Source organism: Diuraphis noxia, unplaced genomic scaffold, assembly GCF_037042655.1.
Source record: "Diuraphis noxia isolate RWA-SAM2 unplaced genomic scaffold, SU_Dnox_SAM2 contig0004, whole genome shotgun sequence".
Lineage (NCBI taxonomy): Eukaryota > Metazoa > Arthropoda > Insecta > Hemiptera > Aphididae > Diuraphis > Diuraphis noxia.
The window spans coordinates 40,229,179-40,251,605 of NW_028301714.1; the positions used below are offsets into that span (position 1 = coordinate 40,229,179).

At 27.6% G+C, this 22,427-nt stretch overlaps 1 protein-coding gene across 2 annotated transcripts in view; it reads right to left on the bottom strand.

The window, feature by feature from the left end:
- Positions 1-22,427, bottom strand: part of Shaw (potassium voltage-gated channel shaker cognate w) — a 153,242-nt gene that overhangs the window by 73,344 nt on the left and 57,471 nt on the right. The window contains exons 2-4 of one of the 2 annotated variants that reach the window (XM_089225605.1): positions 13,625-13,804; positions 959-1,047; positions 597-868 (exon numbers count right to left, since the gene is read on the bottom strand). In XM_089225605.1, coding sequence (XP_089081731.1) covers positions 597-862 — 266 coding nt within the window. In that variant the 5' untranslated portion in view covers positions 863-868; positions 959-1,047; positions 13,625-13,804. Of the gene's footprint in view, positions 1-596; positions 1,048-13,624; positions 13,805-22,427 lie in introns of both variants that reach the window. The other variant, XM_089225606.1, reaches the window with a different exon arrangement.

A 22,427-nucleotide genomic window follows, 5' to 3' on the forward strand; every position in this document is an offset into this window, starting at 1 on the left:
CAGTTATTAACAAAATAAGTTATGTTTTTATATTTTTTCAAAAAGTAGAAACCACATCGAGTACAATTATTCAAAAAATCAAGAGTTGATAGTAAAATGAGTATTAAGAAAAAATTTATTTATTATGTAAAAATGTAGTAAATTTTACGAACCATAGGTATTATGTAAATTTATATACATATCAAGTGTGATTATGAAAAGAAAAATGAATTATTTTTTTTTAATAAATTAAGCAAAGTAATTATGATTCTCCATATTAACTTTAAGTTTATAGAGTTAAAAAAATAAAATAATTCGTGAACTATTTTCTGATCATTTGAATATAAATATTTTGATTTTAGCTTAAACAAATCAATTTATTTCCATTAACTCCCCCACTATTATTGGGTCTAAATCCATATTATAATAATACATTTTTATATACATTAAATTATTTTTACAAGATTTATTTTATTCATTAAAATAGTACCGCGTAGGTTTATTATAATAATACACTAAATAGCACAAAGCTTTACAACATTACCACATGATTTGTCGTGGAATAAAGGCCCCATTGTTATTATTATTATTAAAGTATAGTTTTGTATAGCACTCACCTGTAATAGTTGAGGACCTGAGCAAACACACCAGGATGTCTGTCAAAGAAGTATTCGTTTAGCACAGGGTCGTAATTGGCCAACGCTTCGGTCAGCCGGCTCAATCTCGTGGCCGGTATTTTCTTCAATGTGGCCTTGTAGGTCTCGTGCCTGATGCCGCCGACGTTCAGCACCACCCGGTTCTCGGCGTCTATGTTCAGTATGTTCATCATAGTGCCCGTACAGTTGGCGCCTCCCGTCGACTGCGGCTGGTGACCACCTACCATGTTAACCTGAACAGAACGAAACCACTGCAGCCACCGTTTATCGTCACCCTCAGTCGAGCTCCGATTATCGCGGTTGTACCACAACGCCTGACAAACCTTAACATGGCGTCCTCATGTCTGCAGTTGAACCAAAATGCACCTCAAACGTGGATTGTATCATCCACACGCCAATCGCCCACCCCATTCTGAAACACCAGACGAAATTGAGTGAACATAATATATTTTTAAAAAAAAACAAAGATCACTACAAAATTGTTATTTAGAAATGACCATATTATTTTATCAACCTTAAAAAAAACCTTCTTATCAGAATGATGATCAATATATTTGCCTTCCATGCTGCTCGTTTTTATTATTTACCGTTGACGTCTACTATCACAAATTCAACTTATTATTACGTTAATACTTTATATACATTTAATATTATCATTGAGTTTCATTTTTATATTATGTTTAAGTATTTTTATGTAGTTTTACGTCACAAAAATATTTTATAGGTCTTCTTTACAAAAAAAAAAAAAAAACATGAACATAAGACCTATAAGAAATATCCCCGAAGTGATTTCATTCCACGACTGTCTTGAACGACTATTCTCGAGCACAGTTTGGTTATAAAAAGAAACGACTATGTGTCGAAGCACGCTGCGTATGTGATTATTCGAATGGTTACTGATGACATAAAATACAAAGAACGGAGGTTTCAATAACCATCCTGCACACCAGTGACTATGCAGCCACTACAATTATTGTATACGTCAATATTGAATGAATCGATTTTACTCGGTATTGTTCGAGAGAAACTGGATTATTTTCTACTATTAAATTCCTATTCGGTATATCACATTTTCGTTTCAGATTATTACTGAAAGTCATCGTTGAAAGGATTAAATGGGCTCGTTATTACGACTCTTTTGAAATAGTTGATTAAATACTATAGCTCCCGAACCCTTTATTCATTTGGCACGAATTAGATGTTTAATGAAAAAGAAAAGATCGGCTTATTATCAACGGAGCGAATGAGACGTGTGCACAATATCCAAACGCGTGTTACATCATTACCAGACGAAAGGCCACTACCACACGTGAAAAATGCTGCCACATCGTTTAAAGACTCCCATTTAGCCTTCCATGCATTTCCCTCCATTTCGCTTGTCAACTATGAATGCTCGATATATACTACACTGTTCTCCTGATTATTATTATAATACGGTGCAGGTTTTCGTTCTGCGTTCGAAAAATCTTCATTCTAATTATAATGGTTGTCATTGATGAAAACGTTTCGTTTCGCTTATGCAAACAACATTTCCGACGACAAAAGAGGTTTTTAAAAGTAGTTTATGTTTTTATATTTTTTCTTTGTTCCAGCCACATAATCAACCATCATCGTATCCATTGGCTAAGATCCAGTCAGTAATTTTTTTTTATACAAATAAACTCATACCCACGAGCGTCACAAAGTAAATAACGGAAAGGGGGAAAGGGATGTATATCTTTACCATGCTCGATAATGACTCTCACCTCTCACATACCTACACTGCACATAACTTCATGTATACAGGCGTACGTGATATTTTTAACGATAAAGGGTGTAAACATTCAAAATGCTGCTTGCCATCCACACCATCTTGATAGTGGAAAATTTCATAATTTTCTCTAGGTACTACATAATATTACAGTGATTTTGACAACATCACCTGTCCTGTGGTTAAAATATTTTAGTTGTAACTTGTAAGCAGTTGCACATATATTAATAAACTTATTAATTGGGATATAGTCAATAATAATATATAATATTATACCTATACAATATATGTTTTATAATCGGATATTTTTCAGGTATTTTTTAAAATGTTGGGACCAATTAGCTCCTCAACTGCATTAAAATATTTGTGCAACTGATTATTATAGTGACATATTGAAATCTACTTACATTATTGGATCTCATCAACTTAATTTTAATAGAATCACAATCAAAGTCGTCAATAGTATCTACGTCTTTGATTTAAATTTCAACATCCACTTAGATAAACGTTAAAAAATATTTATTCACATATATGTATACTATTTTATTTCTTACATATTAATTCAAAATAGCAAATAATAATAAGATAAACTATTATCGATTTCGCCAAAAATGTATTTTCCATAAAAGTTTTAATCTTTTTATTTAATATGTTTTTTTATTTCTCCATTACTTTAAAAATGGTGTAAATTTCAATATTGTATTCTTGAAAGGAAACTAGACATACATTTTTTGGAAATTACCCTCAAAATAAAGTAAGATCGAAGCATTTTATCAATTATAAATTGTGCATACTGAGTACAGACATTTAATAGCATTAAAAAAAATCGAGTAAGTCGTGGATATCGCTCTGCTGTACAGTTTTAGGATACAAGTGGGTTACTGTGATGGAAGGAATTAAATTTGAATCCAATGATATTATATCACTGTATACGAAAAACGATTCTGAGCGTAGACGGTTTATCTATCTAGGATATATTATAGATTATTAAAAATTTTCAAATCTTAGATTTAAAAAGAAAAAAATGTATGAACTTCTATCTAAGATAATTTGAACATTGCCGTAATTTTTACGTATTTAGTCAAAATTTGAACTTTAAATGCTTTTAAAAAGAAAAATCGTGCCTATGTATTTTTAATATTTTTCAACTGACATTGTAACAATGTGTTTGGTGACTTAAATTAAATTTTCAAGCTTTACTACCCAACAAATAAATTTTTATCGAAATTTACAGAAAAAAAAAATTTTAAAGTTTAAAATTTAAAATGTCAGTAAAGTTTGTATGTTTGAAATATAAACGAACTGATTCTTTTATCGTAAAACCGGATAACTTAATTAGAAATAAGTGACTTTTTAAAATTATTTTTATAATAATTATTATTAATACATAGTTTGTTACTAACGAAAAATCAATTTTTTAATTGTTACTAAACAAACTATATACCTAGGTAATAATAATAATAATAACATTGTATTTATATTGTTCGATTAACAAAAAAACTCCATTTACCAGAAATATTTCCGATAAAATACTCGTATCATATATATAAATATATAATATGTATAGACACGTAACAATTGTTTTCATGAAGTAATTCATTTTTAGTTCGTATAGTTGTATAACAAAAATTAAATTATTTACAGGTGGCAGTGACCGTACCTACACTGCAGAGTTAAAGTTGGTCTTTGCGTGCACTATACTCGCATATAAAATAACATGAACAACAGGCGCATAAGCACTGAACTATATACCCCTTCTTGGCTCTTGCCACTGTTTTCATGTTATTACAAGAATACAATTTACTGCCACGTTAGAGTAGAGCTTATTATAATAGTATTTGTCAGTAAATCTACACTACACCTTATACTGCACTCTCCGCATACCTCGAAAGCGTCTATAATACTGGTTTAAAAAATATATTTATGAGAAAAGCTAAAGCATTAGTTTTATAATATTAACGTTAAATATAGAAATTGTGTGAAAGGATCTACAAACTTCTGAAATGAGCTGAAACCAGCAATATTATCAAACGGTAAAAATGTGATCGAGTGGTTGTGGAAGGGGACGGAATTGTACCTATCTAAAATTTCTATAATATGCTGATTGCTAATATAAACGGCTCGTTTTTCTCGCTATTGTTGAAGCCAGTAAAATTATTGTTGGTTAGCTTTTTTACATCGTGTTATTTTATGTTGACGAATCGTTATTTAAGAGGAGAAAATTAATTAATTGTTGTTATATTCCAAAAATAATAACTATAGTTTAATTTATTTATCACCTCAATAAAACTGAAGAAATAAATGATTTCCTTTTTATAAAAATATATAATTGAGACACAACGACGTGACGTTTGTTACAAACGTCGAATCCATACGAATTGAAATATTCATTACGATTTCTCAAGCACAATTGGTATGAATTTATTGTGTTTAAATATATTATAATTTTTTAATAACGATTTTCACGGTATTAAGTAAGTTTCACAAAGAAGTTTACGGTTTTTTGGCAGAAAAGCAATTTAAATGGGTTTTTAATAAAATTTAATACAAAGTAAGTGCTGTTATAATTTGTAAGTAAATGTTATCAAATATAAATGCATAAATTCAATTTTTTTTTATTTATATATTTTTAAGCTAAATATGAAAATAAAAAAAAAATCTAAGAATTCATGAAATGTTAAATTCACAAAATATAATACAATTAATCATAATAATTGCAAGTACCTAACAAGATTTAAGTGTCAAAAATATCAATATCCATTACTTAATAGAAGAATAGAGTAATATAGTGTATATTTAATATAGTTTCCATATTAATACATTTATTTTTATTAAATTGTACCTAGTTCAATATAAATTTCAAAAATATGACAATTTAATTATTATTTTTATTTTACATGGGTGTAGTTAATTAAAATTCAAGTTACGTGACGTAAGTAATATGCATGTAAAATTTTCAAAATTTTAGTGAGTAGTTATGTTATTTTATCTTTGAAATCAACTACCTAGGTACGTGTTTTAAAATTATGATATATTGATGATCATAGTGAGATTAATATATAAAATAATTTATGAATATTATTTACTTAAAAGTGTAAAATACAAATGTATATTTTAGTCCACTATTTTTAAAGTCGTATATATTTAAGACAGTACATAACTAGTAATATATTATTATATTATGTACGATTTATTATAATTGCGTTTCTATGTTGAACTTATTTTTAATAAATCAATTCAGCTTGGTTGGAAGTTTTATGAATTTATAACATAAAGTAATAAAAAATTTAAAAAAAGAAAATTTTTTAATTGGCGTTATAGTAACATTAAAACAGCTCTGTAATTTTGAATAACATTTTGTGCAATCAAAAATTCAGCTATTAGTTATGCTCTGTATATTATATTAATGTATATTATATCACTATGCTACAATACAATATTATAATGCCCTATGGTGTAGCTAAGACCACACGTGCGTGGAATTTTATTTTTATTTTACTACATTAGAGCAGTACATCTACCTACCTATATAATATGTTATGTATGTAATGTACATTATATTATTATAGATATACGGAATGAACGTAAAAACCACGTTTTGAGGCCGTTTTATTATGCTGTTCCGTGGTTTTTGGGAAAACTAACTTGGAACACGCGAACCGTGAATTTTAATATCGTCTTACGATTGGTCATTAGAAAAACCTATATTTTGTGTGTTTGTGCACGCAGAGCAGGAGAGTAAGTTTTGAACCCCTCGACCTCACATCACGCGTTCCAAAAATCCTATAACAATCGCAACCCCCGCTTACCTACCAATCCGCTCCATCATACGTCTGACCCCCTCACGCCATCACTCCACTACGCCTTATATAATATAATATATATACGAATGTCAAAAATATCCACAAAACCTCTAAGTCGTGTGTCGTGTGTCCGCCCGATATCGATTTTAGAGCAGTACACCTATGTATGTACACATCGCCACCACGTCACCAGTAGTGGTCGCGATAGAGTGGAGGTATCGGAGGTGGTTGTGTATATAAATATATAGTAGTGCGGCGGTAGTAATAGCAGTAGAGGCGTATGAGCCACCCTTATATCGATTCACGAGTCGTTCACTCCCTTCTCCCATCCGTACACACACCCACCTCCTTTTCACCCACCACCCTGCACGCCACAGTAGGTAGCAGCGTAAAGCGTATTCCGCTCACGGACTTGTACCTCAAACTTCTCGCACACACATCCGTCATGCTTCTATACACACCGCCGCTACCGCTTCCGTCATTGTCCCCGACACCGGTAGGTTGGATTGCGGCAGACGACCGAAAACGTCGTCGAGTCTTCTAGATCTTTGATCGCACTTGACCGCGAGGAGGGCGTATAACGAGGACTTTGAAGTTTTGCTGACCGCCACCGCGCCACCACTGTTATATACACTCAAATCTCGAGTACCAACTGCAGTGACTGGCAAGTCACCAGTAGTAAACATCTATATATATATAATGCTGCTGGGGGAAAAAAAAATAATAACAATTTTGAAAATAATTACAGCATGATGTATAATATTTTAATATTGTGCACGTGAGTTATACAATTTTGGGGATATTTCATTGTTCATATAATATACTATATATATATATATATATATATATATATATATAGTGGACTCTCAATAATTCTGGGGGGGGGGGGCAAAAAAAAATTCAAGTTATCGAAAATTCGACTTATAGTGGTTCCACTATATATATAGGCACTCTACACTCAAGGCAACAGGTACTAAATATATTTTATATCACCCTATCAAAATGCTCGTTGAATACAATAATGTGTGTACTAGCTGTCATTTTATTATTTATTTTTGTTCAATTTAGATATAATTTGTACACGATTTTAAGTAGTGCTCATCACAATAAATGTTAGATTATTATGTAGGTAGGCGATGTGGTTGTGATGAAATTGCCAGATATTGGTTCCATTGTATCTGTATCTCGTATACGACTGTCACCAACAATTAAAACACTTTATTGAAGTGACCTATCGTTGACTAGATTAATTAACTGTTCGAGTTTCTATGAATCAAATGATTTCTGTTTTATTTAAAATCAAACAACTAGATAACCATTTGTTCGACGTTGTGCCTGTTTGTATTATTAAGCATCCATTGAACACAAATTGGACAGTTTTGTCTAGAATATTATTACAATTTTAATTGGTGAATGTAGATCTATATAATTTAACGTATAATGAGTTTCATTAAAACGTTGACATCATTCAGATTTTTATTTTATAATTGTAAGTTGAAAGTTGTTTTAAATACATAGTCAGAATTAATGAATTTATGCGCATGCTATGAATTTATAACTTTGTTTGGAATAAATTATGGAATTAAAAATTAAAAAAGTTTAACAAAACCTATTTAAAGATTGCCCAAAAAAACTTTATAGTCGGTATTTTAATTTAATTAACTTTTATGCACATCACTATTTTCTCATTAAATTTAAAAAATAAAAATAGGCAAAAATTATTTTATACAGTTCTAAATTATACATAATAATATAATCATCACAATAGTATAGAACGTAAATATATTCCTACTGTAGAGCAAAATATGACTAAAGTCTAAAGAAAAAAAAATTTCTGTGTGGAATATATTATGTGATTACATTTATGAAGTTTGTCGAACCTAATATACATGTACATTGTATATACATTGAATGACATCATTCAATTTTTCATTTCCTGTGTTAAGTTGAAATAAATAAAAGGGAGCAAACCGAAAAAAAACCAGAGAGCTACTTTGTACAAAATAATCTGCAGATATATTTTAGATTATACCTACAAGATGTCCCGTGAGAATTAAGCCATTGAGATTGCTTTTGAAATAATGTAGATATCATAATTCTGTTTTATTTATAAAACTCATCGGGAAAAGGACTACAAATATTTCAATATTTTAAATTTAAATTTAATTAAAAGTTTTGATAAAAAAGTTAGAAATAATTTTTACTTAATTATTTCAATTTAATCTCATGATTTTTGATATTTTGTTTAGTTAGAGAAATAATTTGAATTAGGTATTAATTAATACCATATTCATTAAATTTAATGTTTTTATGATAATATTATCTTTTCTCGTTTTTTGAAAAAACTTCAATTACAATTTGTTGTTCAACATTGTACAGTAATACAACTGTTCTTAAAACTAAAAAAAAAAAAATTTAAATTATGAGATAAATGAAAACAAAATGTAAAAACGTCAACATTTTCAAAAACAACAAACTATACATAATGGTAACGTTATTTTTTTTTGAAAATTATTAAATTAAATTATTTTTTAAATTATTTTTTACTAAAACGTTTAATCAAAGTATAAAATACTAGACCTTGTCTTTGTGAGTCTTATGAAAAAAAAAAAAATTGAATGATGATATTATATACATTATTTCAGGAGATGTGGAACTGGGTAGGTAAATCCTCATTGAACACTATGTATCGTGCGTGGTCGCCTGGAATATCAAATATCTCACATTAAGCATATTATAAAAATGCAACGATATGCTTGACCACGGAATGAGTTTTTTTCCACCACAGCGGTAGTGATCTATTGATTGTTTTTGGTATTTTTTTTATTAATATCATTATATTATAGGTATTTGGATCTCTGATCGGCCACCGATCTTGGCCATCAGTTTTGGTGACAATGGCTGTGGGGAAACGATTACGAGTACCACAGATAAAAACGGTAAATATATTGTACGTATTATATAAGAGAAAAGATAGGGTGGTAAGAAAGAGAGAGAGTGAGGGGGGTGACAGAGAATTAGTGAGAGAGATCGGGGGAGGGGGTGGTGATTAATGGTTTTGGCGTTTGCGAGAGGTATATATAGAGGACACGTCTGCTGAGAAGACATTTAGCCTGGCTCATTTATGTAAGGAATTCGGAGGTCATTTCACGGGGTGCGTGGCTTGGTCACGTACCCATACGGCTAAGGTTATGTTTATGTACATTGTGATATGTAGCATTTATATTTTAATACACTACCGAAAAATACTTCTATACGCTATATACTCGTCTGGATTTATATACATACCTATATTTTCTATATAATATATATATGTGTGTGTGTGTAGTATGCTTTATGTATATAGACTAAAGAGTTCAAGGGGCACGCACATTGTGCATGTGTATTATACAATTTTCATATTGATGTAACATGTAAATATTAAGTTTGAAACGTTGGTATATACTCATACAATTCATACAATATAATTATAGTCACTTATATACCATAGTATATATTATACTATTTATACTAATACAGGCCGCGTTTGGTTTTAAGTCAAGCACAGTACATCACATAATACCAAATATACGGTTTCATTCGATGTATGAGCCCTAAACATCGAGTCTCAGGCAATTAATGACCACGTAGATCATTACTTTAATCTGATTAAAGCGGTGAATTAAGGACATGCAGAGAGACCCCAGGGAGCACGCTACTTTTTAGTATAAAAATCATTAATATAAATATTTTTTAGGTAAATTTAGGTAAGCGTATTATTTCAAAAAAACTAAACATTTACTATATTAAAAAATATATATAATTACTTTAAACACTTATTATAGTTAATACTGCAGGTCCTTCGAAGTTTAAATTTCTTAATAGCGGCGATTTGTATATTATTATGATCTTTATCATATTATACCTATAATAAGATATAATAAGTATAATACTAAAAACCACGTGTGGTTGACAGAGACTTGAGATCGCCTGTGAGTGATACGAATTAATTATTATCATCATTAAAATCAAATTTTTTGTTTATACGACAACTTTACTGTACATGACAGCGTCAGACCTCTCTTTATTTTAGTCGTACCTATAGGTAGGTAGAACAATATCTATACAAAATAAGAATATTATATTAGATACCTATATTGCTATCCATCAGACACCTCGGCATTATTAACACGTTATTATTATTAGCAGAAACTTAAATTTATACGCGTTTCCTGTGCACACATTAATATTGTCACGTGCCTTCGTCATATTGACGTTGTTCACTTGGAGTTGAAACAATGGCTCTAATTTGGTGTTATCAGTATTTTTGGTAAATGCAATTTATGTGCAACAACTGAATTTATACATATTGTATTTATCATTCACAACATAAATCTACAAATCTGCTGTCAACATCGTATATTAAACTGCTGCAGCAGACGACTTGAAAGAACGTTTTTATTATACCACAGTATAATAATCATGTTTTCAAAGTTATTATTATAAATTATTGTACAAACATCTTGCTAAAATAATTACAGTCGTTCACTATGTTTCAAAGTTGCTTTTCCTCGACATGGTCGGTTATAATATTATTATTATTACTATCATCATCATCATCATCATCATCATTATTATTATTATTGTTATTATTATTATGATCATCATCATATTTCGTGTTGGAGGAAATCCATTTTTGAAGAGGAAACATTATTCGGGCGTGGCCGTCAAGGTATTTTTAATAAATCAAATAAAATATATTGAATGTTTTATCGAATAGTTCTGTGGAAGTTCACTTGGTCGGAAATGCCGAGTAAAGTATGACGGTTACACCCAGATGAACTTTTCACCGAATATTTGAAAACTGCGTATATAATACCAAAAAATCAATTCGTCATTCAAATACGCTCAATACTATATACATCACAAGCTTTTTTAAAACCGAATACTCATTTATCCATCCATCAATATAATTTTATAATCAAAAAAAGTTTTTACATTAACCGGATTGTATCATGGCCATATAAGATTTTTTTTAACGTTATGAATTCTAAAGATGTTTTATGAATAAACTTGGAGATTGACTTCATAATATTCATACCTATCTAATTCATTATTTCAATATTCTGTTTAGTTATAATTAATAAACTGAATAAAGTATAATTATGAGGTGGTATTCTTGAACATTAAAAAAGTATAATGCCGGTTTCTAAAAGTTATATCCAATTATTAGTTTTTACTTTAACGAAAGTTAAACGATATTTTCAAATATGAAACCCAACTTGATATACATTTATATTTAATTGTAACTAATAAGTAATTTTTAGTATTAAATTGAGTATTATAACCTATTATCGTATAGTAGCATTATAAACATTTGATTGGATTTTCATTTTTGAAATGATTGTTTAACATAACAATATAAAAACCTCATTACAACTTTATTTTATATTTCTGAGCTGTAAATTATTCCCAATATTAATTACTCGATGAATGAACTATATTATAATGAGTTATGTAACTCTCGGAATTATTTAAACTCCTAGATGTATGGTAATAAAAGTAATAAAAGCAAACATAAATATTATTATTATTATGAAAATTACATTTAAATTAGTAAATACAACTCAAGCGTAATAAAACAAATACAATTTTTATTTTAGATAAATTATCACTACCAAAATGTCCAAAACACATATCATCATGTGAAATTATATTTAGCTAGGTTTTAGTTTCAATTACTATATTATTATGACATAAAATATAAAAATATATTTACTGAAATAACCTTAAATGCGTATATTGCGGTGCGTTAACGAATTCCTCATAAAAAAAAAAAAAAAAACCCGTAGTAAAATTTAAATAAATACTGAGTTGGATTTAAATATTTAAATATTAAAATTAACAAACGTTTTTTTTTTTTTAATATGATGAACGTCTACATTCTATTTATTATTATTATATATTTTTTCAAAAGGTTCATTTTCTGTAGTCAACTAACCATCTATTAACTCTACCCCTTAAATTACATTTTTATTTTTTATTATAAATTATTTTTCAACGCATGGCTGTCACCCTACTCTAGCTACGACGTTTGAGGATTCTATACTTTTTTTGTTATCTGAAGGGACTCTACAATAGCTATATAACTACTACGTTGAGAGCAAATAAAACGTATAATTTTAGTACTCTTCACCGTGCACTTATACCCAACGAAACTTTATTATTTCATATTTTAATAATGAACCATGTCAATAAAAATGAATAAATGCAAAGAGTTTGACCGATTGTGACTGTGAAGATCAGAATGGTAATTACGTAAGTAATAAATTTCATTGGTAAAATTGAATCATTAAAACATTGATATATTATTATGTGTGACGTGCGATAACCAAAATTATTATAATCTCTTGTAATAAATAATAATATAGTACATTAAAAATAGTTTGACCACTAACCAGTGTTTCATGTAATATATTGTATAAACATGGATTTAATCCAAAATGTGAAGATAAAATGTAAATTCTAAACTCATACCTATTAGCTATTACGTCAAAAATTACTCGACAAGTTAATAACAAGCAAATTGAATAATATTGCATTAACTGAATTGAATTTCAAACTTTAACACATTGTATTACAAACTGACACCTTATAATATTATATATAAACAATAATATTGTTCATATTGTTATCGAACCGTGGATTAAGAACTATTGTTATACACACACTATTTGATCAATTGACGATCTGTTCTCAAGCTGTACAAGTTACCTACATGTCAGCTTAAAACATGAGATTGTTATGGTCTTTAGAAAAATTCTGATAATTGTAAATACTGTGTTGAACAAATCGTCATACGAATTTACTTACAGTTATGTATTATAATTCAAACATTTATACATGGATATTGGATTTATAATTCTGAGTTAAACATTTTTTTAAACTTCAAATGAAATATTTTAGCTCGTAGCATATTTTATTTTATTTTTTCTCTATGGAGAACTAAAATTAAAAAAAAAAAAACTGAGCAAAGTGGTGAAATTCTTTGGAATTGATCTCAATACACTTGGGACTAACGAAAATTAAACCTCAATTCGTTATTACTGTATATTTATATATATATATATATATATATACGTTCACTCACGGCTTTCTACTGCATCGGAAAATAAACCGAACCAAATTATATTATAGTGTGTAGTAGTATATATGTATATACATGGTGACCGCAAAAACGCAGCACCGCTGTCACCGCTACCGCCACCGCAGGAGGGACCGAAATGTTGTTCGATAATAAATTGGAAATAGAGCGCGGATTGCAGGGGTTGGAGTGATGAGTGGGTCAAACGAGGTGGTGGAAAGTGTCGTCGGTGGTTTACATGACGTTGGAAAAATTGCTCATATAGCGTTATAAAGTGTGGGAAGAAGCAAACATTTTGCTGATTTCTACTCACGATATTTACTCAGGCGACTGTGTCAATTTTATACGCCGCTTACTCCTCACGATAACAGTCAAATTATGATGTTTCTTCGGTGACACTATCACTGCTATCACTGCAGCAACCGTTGGCATAACATGCATAAGGTGTGTATCATAGACACACAATATGTGTTTTGAATGGACAGTGACATTTCTACAAGACAAAAACAAATATGTTTGTTATAATAAAGATTATTGAGACAATCCATTGTTTATATTATAATATACAATATTACATGATATTATAATATTATTGTGATTTACTTAAAAAATTAACATTAAACCGAAAGCACCATCGATGACCCCACCTTGATTTAATGTGTACAGAATAATGATATAATTTAATATTGTTCTGAACTATTCAAAAACGATTAAATATAAACTACAATCTGCATATTATACAAAATAATTAATTGCCAAGGATATTTTAGTTAATATTAAATATATATATATTTATAATTTTTTTTATATATATATAAGATTAAAACGATTGTTTTCAATGGTATAATAAGAAATACGATATTTTTCTTATGATTGTTTGCATAGTTAATAACTTGGTTAATATTAATTCAACAGATCCGAGTTCAACTACAAAAATTTTGCAAATAGATCTATGTATTGTACCCACAAATAAGTTAAATTATGCTACATTTTGATATTAACTTTGATGTAATTCTCGGTTTCAATTTTGACTACCAAATTTATGTTTTAAAATTTAATATGAAATATGAAAATGTTATCAACAATATATTTACCTATATATTTGATAACATTTTTACAAATAAATAAATAAATTAAATTCACTCTGGACCTAACCATAAGTAAAAATTAGATGATAAAATTTGTTGGTGTTTATGCCTTGTTAATACGTATGTTGCTATGTGATAACGTGCGTGAACAGTTATTACTTTATTAGGTTTGAAATAATACACCGTTATAATAGGTATCATACATATTTATTAACGATCGTATTTTATTGAGCTCCAATAATAATATTGTGATTTCCTTAAAGTGATTAAGGAAAACACGCAATTCAATCGTATTACAGACACGTTGATACAATGATATACGAGTACAATGAAATAAATTAAAGAACAATAAATATTTTAAAAAATTTATAATTTCCCATGGTAACCAGATCTTAGCAACTTTAATTTATGATAATAAAATTCATAATATTCAAAAATTATTTTTCAAGAGGCATAACTGCATAGAAATGGCGTTATTATAACAAAAAAGGAACAAAAAATTCAAAATACCAATAAAAAACTTGTAACGCCATAGACGCACGTGTCAGGGAAACAAATTATAACAAATTTAGCGATAATAATTTCTTTAGCACTAATATAAACCCTCAATAATAGCAACCATTTATAAATAAAAAAAATTTCCATCGTAAATCTCAAAATGTCTGTTTTGGAACCTTCCAGGGTTGGGTCTATCACTTTTTAACTTATCCTATCTTTTGACCATAGTTCTAATATACAGAGTGATTCTTTTAAGTGGGTACACTAATTATCTCAAAAAGTATTTACTTTTTTCAAAATATTTTTTTACATGGTTTCAAGTTGTTAAAAAACCAACGTTTTTCTTAAAAAATTATATTTTTAAATATTTTTTTATCCATCCTTATAATTTTTTTAATTTTTTACTTTTTTGAATGACAACATAGAGTTTTAATTTCATATTCCAAAGCAGAATATTTTTCTAAGTATTTTGATTCATAAAAATCGAATTTAGGACGAGAAGTTTTGAGTTATATGTATTTAAAGTTTAGACAAGCAGAGTAGTGGACAAACATTTTGAGGGGTTACCCCGTACCACTTCACTCTACCAATCTAAACTTTAAATACTTATAACTCAAAAACTACTAGCCCTAAATTCGATTTTTATGAATCAAAATACTTAGAAAAATATTCTGCTTTGGAATATGAAATTAAAACTTTATGTTGTCATTCAAAAAAGTAAAAAACTTAAAAAATGATAAGGATAAAAAAATATTTAAAAATATAATTTTTTCATAAAAACGTTGGTTTTTTAACAACTTGAAACCATGTAAAAAAATATTTTGAAAAAAGTAAATACTTTTCTAGATAATTAGTGTACCCACTTAAAAGAATCACTCTGTATGTATATGTTTCTGTACCAAATTTCGTCCCAATCCGTCCAGCCGTTTAGAAATGCATAAAATACATACTGACAGGCAAATAGATCACATATATATATATATATATATATATATATATATATATATATATATATATACATATATATATACATAGATACATGGAAGAAGTATAGGTAAGAAGATTATTAAATAATTTTATCTAAAATGCATGAGATGTGTACGATTTTATCAAATTTATAATTTACTGTATTCCTATTATTAGTTATATATGTATTAGGTTATTTTTATTATTTTCTAGTCCACCCACTTCACTCAATTGTTTAACATGGTGGTGCTGTTGATTGGGGACACATACACTGCATCAGATTCGCAATAATTGGTTGAACGTGCACAACGCAGATTTGTTCTTATTGCATTCTACTCGTACATCCTAAACTTGTGTTAAGTTCTAGTTTTTTAAAAGTGCTCATCATTTTTTACTCGGGTCCTTTGAAATTACCAACTACATCCAGTTGGCTACTAGAAACCACTCTTCAAGTTGTTAATATAAGTATTTATAATACTATAAAAAAGTGTACATAGGTCACAACACATTACACAGAAATACATCATTTTAAAATAAATATGTTCATTATTCTTTTCAGAATTAAAAACATTTTGGTAACTATTCATATGCAAATTACAAATATGTAAACATAGAATCATAGCACATAAGTAGTACAACATTATTAACCCAACTATTTAATTTTATTTTATGAGTAAAATATTTAAGTCTTAATTTTCTTCGTGAACAAGCTTGAAGATAATCTTATGGTTAATAATTGTTGGAAGTAATAATAATAATAACCACCATTATATTATTATTTACGTTTTTAAATATTTTTTTAATTGTAATAATAATTAAGAATTTAATCATTTATAAATAAAAAAATTATTAATACACAAGTATTTACTGTATTTTTTACCTAAATATTAACTTCTTGTAAATTTGACACATACATTTCATGCATCTATAAAGCGTGTTTTCACTTGAAATGTTATCAATAGATTTCTGCCAAACTGTAATGTCAAACAACGTGCCAAGTCATCATAAATACCAAGTATAGTGAATGTGTATCATATTGTATACATATTATATTATTATAATTGTGGAACAAAATTTACAATCAAATGATTGAATCGTTAAGCGTACAATGTCAACAAAAATATGGTTATAGACCGAAATTTTTTCTTTAATAATGTATATTTGTACACAATTACTAAAATATGGAATAATTGTTTTTCTCGTGGTAAATAGTCGTAATTGCCATGGTTATCAATTAGCTATCCATCTAAACTGCAAAAAAAATTATAAAATATAATTTTGTGACATAATTTCTATCATATTATGATACAATCATAATTTTGACCATAAAAAACTAGGTATTAGAAATTTACCGCCATACTAAGTAAAATTACTAATTTATTATTGGGACAATGTAATTGAATTTCAGATATTAATCATGTTAATATCTCTAAAGGTATGTTTATGGGTATAATGTGACAATTTTGAACAATAGTCGATAGGTAATAGGTTGTAGATATTATTTCGAAATGTACGTTTTGCATTAAATTGGATTAACTGATTTGCTAACCTTACTTTTATTGAAGATGAAATTTTTTTTGTTTATACAAAATAAATATTGATTTATATTAGAAAATCGATTTTTTAAAGTATTTTATAACTTGTAGAATATAATTACGTTTTTATGTAATTGAAATTAACTTAATCTAGAATATTATTTTCTAAATGAAAAAGTTTTAAACGGAAAAGTACTAAATAAATCAAAATACATCATGGGCCATGGACATATTTTAACGATGATTCTGTTGCAATGCAATGTTTGAGGATAAATCATGATTAATTCGATGATCATTATATTTTGCACCAAACACACTGTAATGGTAGTACACTTTTATTTCTTGTGTAAACTTTCATACAGTATTTTATTATATGCGTTTAGTTTAATGCTTAATCATTACCATGAAAACAGAACAAATAATTATATATTCTCAAATATAGTAATATTATTATCACGATGTGGTTTATCATAATTTATAACTTTCATTTCCGCATATACCCTCTTTTGTATTTACGGCTAACACCTGGGACGCAAAACGGATACGCTTCGGACCATGTATCTGCGGAAATGATGACGTGACCACAGATATAATAGTACAACTAGATAGTCAACTTGGTTTCAATGTTGAAGTTAGTAAAATGAATGTTTACTATTCTCATCAAATAGGTCCATGTTTACAATTCGTTCATTTAAATATGAAATGTGATATGACAATAACCAAAATAAATAAATGCACTTTTGATGTTTTATATCAACGCCTTGTATATTCAGTTCGAATCAACGAAACATTTATAAACATTGACTTCTTTATAAGAAAAGTTGCCAAATTATTTGTATCAAAACGTTACGATGTTGAGAATCGGCTACCTAGTAGTATTATAATATATTTATAATAGACATTCAAGACAGGGACATGACAGATTGGGATCAAAATTCGGCCACGGAAATTATAAACACGGAGGCCCATTTGTATTGACCAATATAATATTATAAACTTACTGAAATTCTTAGTAATTTATTATAAAACAATATTTTAAAATTCAAATTAGCTCTTTATTTTTTTTATTACAAATTTTAAACATAGTTTTAACTTAAAACATTAGACTTTTATACAGTAAATCACTTTGTTGAGAGACTACTTTAATGATTCCATCGTGGTCTAGAGAAGCCAATTTTTCTTTTTCTATGCCCATCATCATAAAAGCTTCAAGCTTTGAATCAGTTAACTGACTATGAAGTCTTGTTTTAATATTTTTTAGTTGTGAAAATGATCTTTCGCATGTGACTTGTGTTGAAGGTGAGGTCAGTACATATTTATATGCAAGATATAGATTTGAGTATGTTTGACAATATAAGTAATATTTCGTTAAAACAGTGTAACAGCACAAAAAACAGTTTTTACAACTCTTACAAAGTGCTGTTGAATCATTGTCATTTGTTTGTGTGTCTACTAATATTTTTTTATATTTTTCTTCATTATTATTTTTCATATAAATAGTTGCATAGGTTTCGGGGATACTTTTTTTTCAATTTGTTCCAATTCTCTGCAAAACTTATAAGCTCATTTTTAATATTTTCATTGGAAGCATTTTTATTAAACTGTTGAAGTTTGTTCCTTAAAGTGGTTGCATTAAATATTAAATAGTCCTTGTTCAGTTATTTCTTTAAAGTTTGTAGGTGAAAGGCATGCTAAATCAGTATATAAGTCTCGATGTTTTAGAAACCTTCTTCTCATACTTTGTACCATAGTATCTAGAATTTTATTATGTACATCAGCGGTAAATTTTTGAAGTTGATCATTAATTATATAATCTTCCACCAACTCTCCTGGCAATATCTTGCGTTTCCGGCTTCTAATTCTGGGGAAATGTATTCAACAACTATATTCAAATTAAATTGGTTCAATTCAGAATTAATCTGTTGAACAAAAACATCTCCACTCAATTTTACTCCATCCATCTCTCTTTGAATTTCAATAAGTTATTATTTCAAGATAAACATTATAGATCTTTATTACATTCGCTCAAAAATACGGTTTACCTATGTAATAAAATATTTCAGCGATAGTACGTTATACATAACTATCGTGTGTACATTGAGAATGTTCAAATTAATTACGTGAAAGCGAATGGCTTTGTTTTCAGAATATAATCACCAACAGCTACTACTGAGAGTGTACAAGTGTACAAAAGAAAACCTGTACCTATGTTTGTATGATAATTGCTTGTCACCGACGATTGTACATTGTTTATTTAAAACAATCATAAAAAAATAAAAATAAATACTACCCTTAAGAATAGCAATGGCCGAAATGTGAAATTATTTTTGAAATTTTTAGTCTACCAGCGCATTAACTGTACAAATAAAAAAAATATTCCAATCGCATATACAATTTAAATAATACCTGTTTTTCATAATTAATTAATTTGTTTTTCAGTTACAAATATATTGTTATTTATTTGAAATATTTGTTTTCAACAATTGTCAATGTTTCATAAATATAAATAATATTCAAATTGAAACTTATTTTAAACAGAAAAACAGATTTTAATATATTGCTTTAAAATGTGTGTAAGGATACATATCATGAGTTGTTGAGAAGTTGAGCAATCTTTTCAAAAATGATAACATATTTTAATAATGAAAATGTTAACAGTGTAAATAAAATTAAAAATACTGAATTATTCATGGAAATTAAATCAAATTGAATAAGAAAAGTAATTTAGTTGTTTTAATTTTCATCGAAAAAATTCGCCTCAAAAATTAATAGCACAAAGCAAAATAATAATTGTTATGTTATTTTATTTTCTGATTTAAATATGCCATTGAATAAGTCTTATTGTTTAATAAAATCATATTGTCCCGGTGCATGGTTTTCTTTACTTATTATTATTAAAATTATCAACAAACCAATGTCGAATAATAATTAGCATAATTAATCATCAATACAATATTATGATGAATTTCAATTTGCGGTTACTTAATTACAATATATTGATTTACATTCTTACTACATACCGGTATATTTAATATTTAATAATTTTTTTCGTAATACTACGTTGGTTCATTGGAGATAGCTTGTAAAAAATTAATTCTAGAAATTTTAAATCATAAACCTTAAGAAATAAAATGTTTAAGCAAGTAGATCTCTGCGTATTAAATGGTCGATAGTCAATAATATAATACAATCATTGACGCTACAGTAAATGCAATTTAGAATTCACGAAAGAGATTTCATATAAAGTTCAATGCATATTCCATATTTTTTTTGTTTATTTTATAATTTTATATTCTTAATAATATTTGTGCGAATTACAAACCAAATAGCATTCAAATTCAAAAAAGGAGTTTCAACAGACTGCATTTTGAAGTCTTAAACACTTTTTCTGTTTTTAAGAACCTAGTAGTATGAATATTATAACTTGTATGTGCATATTATATCTTACTGCATATCATAATAATATTTAGATATAATATTATAGCATAGAATACATATTATTATAATATTATAATAAACATTACCAATTTTACTATTGAGCGTTAAGTTAAAGATAAAAATGTATATGCCGGTACTTACTAAATATCTGTGTGCTTAATTTGTTTATAGACAATAAAATAAATTATATCATAATATTAATGATTATAGTTAAATATATTTTTTTAAACGAAGTAAGCAATTTGAAACAATACGGCATAATTAGGCATATCATTAATCATGTATTAACAGTATAATAGTATAAAGCAACAATAATAAAGATTAACCATGACAAAACTATAATTTCAATTGTAATGATACGTATTATAAATTATAATAACATAAAATATTGTCCCATGTTCATGATAAATTTATTGTTTTGATATAGATATAACTATATAAGACAATGATGACCCTATCCCTTAATTAGTAAATACTATTAGTAAATTGCATTATTTTTTTTAACTTATTCAAATTATATTATATTGGAATGTTTTTTTTGTAAATGTTTATAATACCTACTCTTTTATAATGTGATTATTTTGAGTAGGTATGATTATGATGTCAAACATGCAATTACGATTTACAATTACGCACGTTTTTAAAAATGTACCTATTGTATGCATATATTAGATATGTATAATAAAATCCATTATTGTGTGATCTAAAGTAGGTATACGCGCATGAATCGCATTAATCATACATTGTATTAGTATATGGAATTTCGATAGAAAATCGTAAATTATAATATATAATATAATATTAATAATATATATATATATTAAGTAAAAAAAATGAAAAAAAAATTAAGATTGAAATTGAAATTGTTAAAAATATTTAGAAATTTATCGTTGGCTTATATTAAAATATATTACCAACCATGACGCAAGGATAAACAAAATAAAAGCGAGCAATAGTAGAGAACCGCTTGTGCTCTGTTGTATAGTTTGAGTGTAGTGTACCTCATCTGTAACTGCAGTGGAAGTGTTAAATTTATAGTATGTGTTAAAACGATTTTGAGCGCAGACTGTCTGTCAGCCTATATAATCACGTTCATCTCATAATATATTTATATTCCTAGTGTAGTAATTTATTTTAGTCTACGACTTAGTTAATACCACACTACTACGGTATAAATATAAACAATACCTGGCTTGATGTTAATCTAAATATTTTGAAAACGGTATTACATTCAATAAATATAATAATAAGTTAGTATTTCAAGTAGGTACCCAAAAAAAGTTACTCACTTTAATTTCAAAAAAAAAAAAAATTGATTATATTGTTATTCGTTGTTAAAATATATAATTCTGTCAAAATTTTAACATTAAACGTTTATAAAAAAATTCATAGTATGCAATTCTAATGTTTTAAATATTGTTAAAAAAATAACTTATCTTGGCCTTCATAAATTATTTAGAACTTTGAGCGAGCATAAATATTTCTATCCTCATTCATATAAAATAAAAAAGTTCACTTTTCTATTGGAAAATATTATATTGAAGTTGAAGATGACAGACACTAAACAAAATCACATTGATTTAATACAACA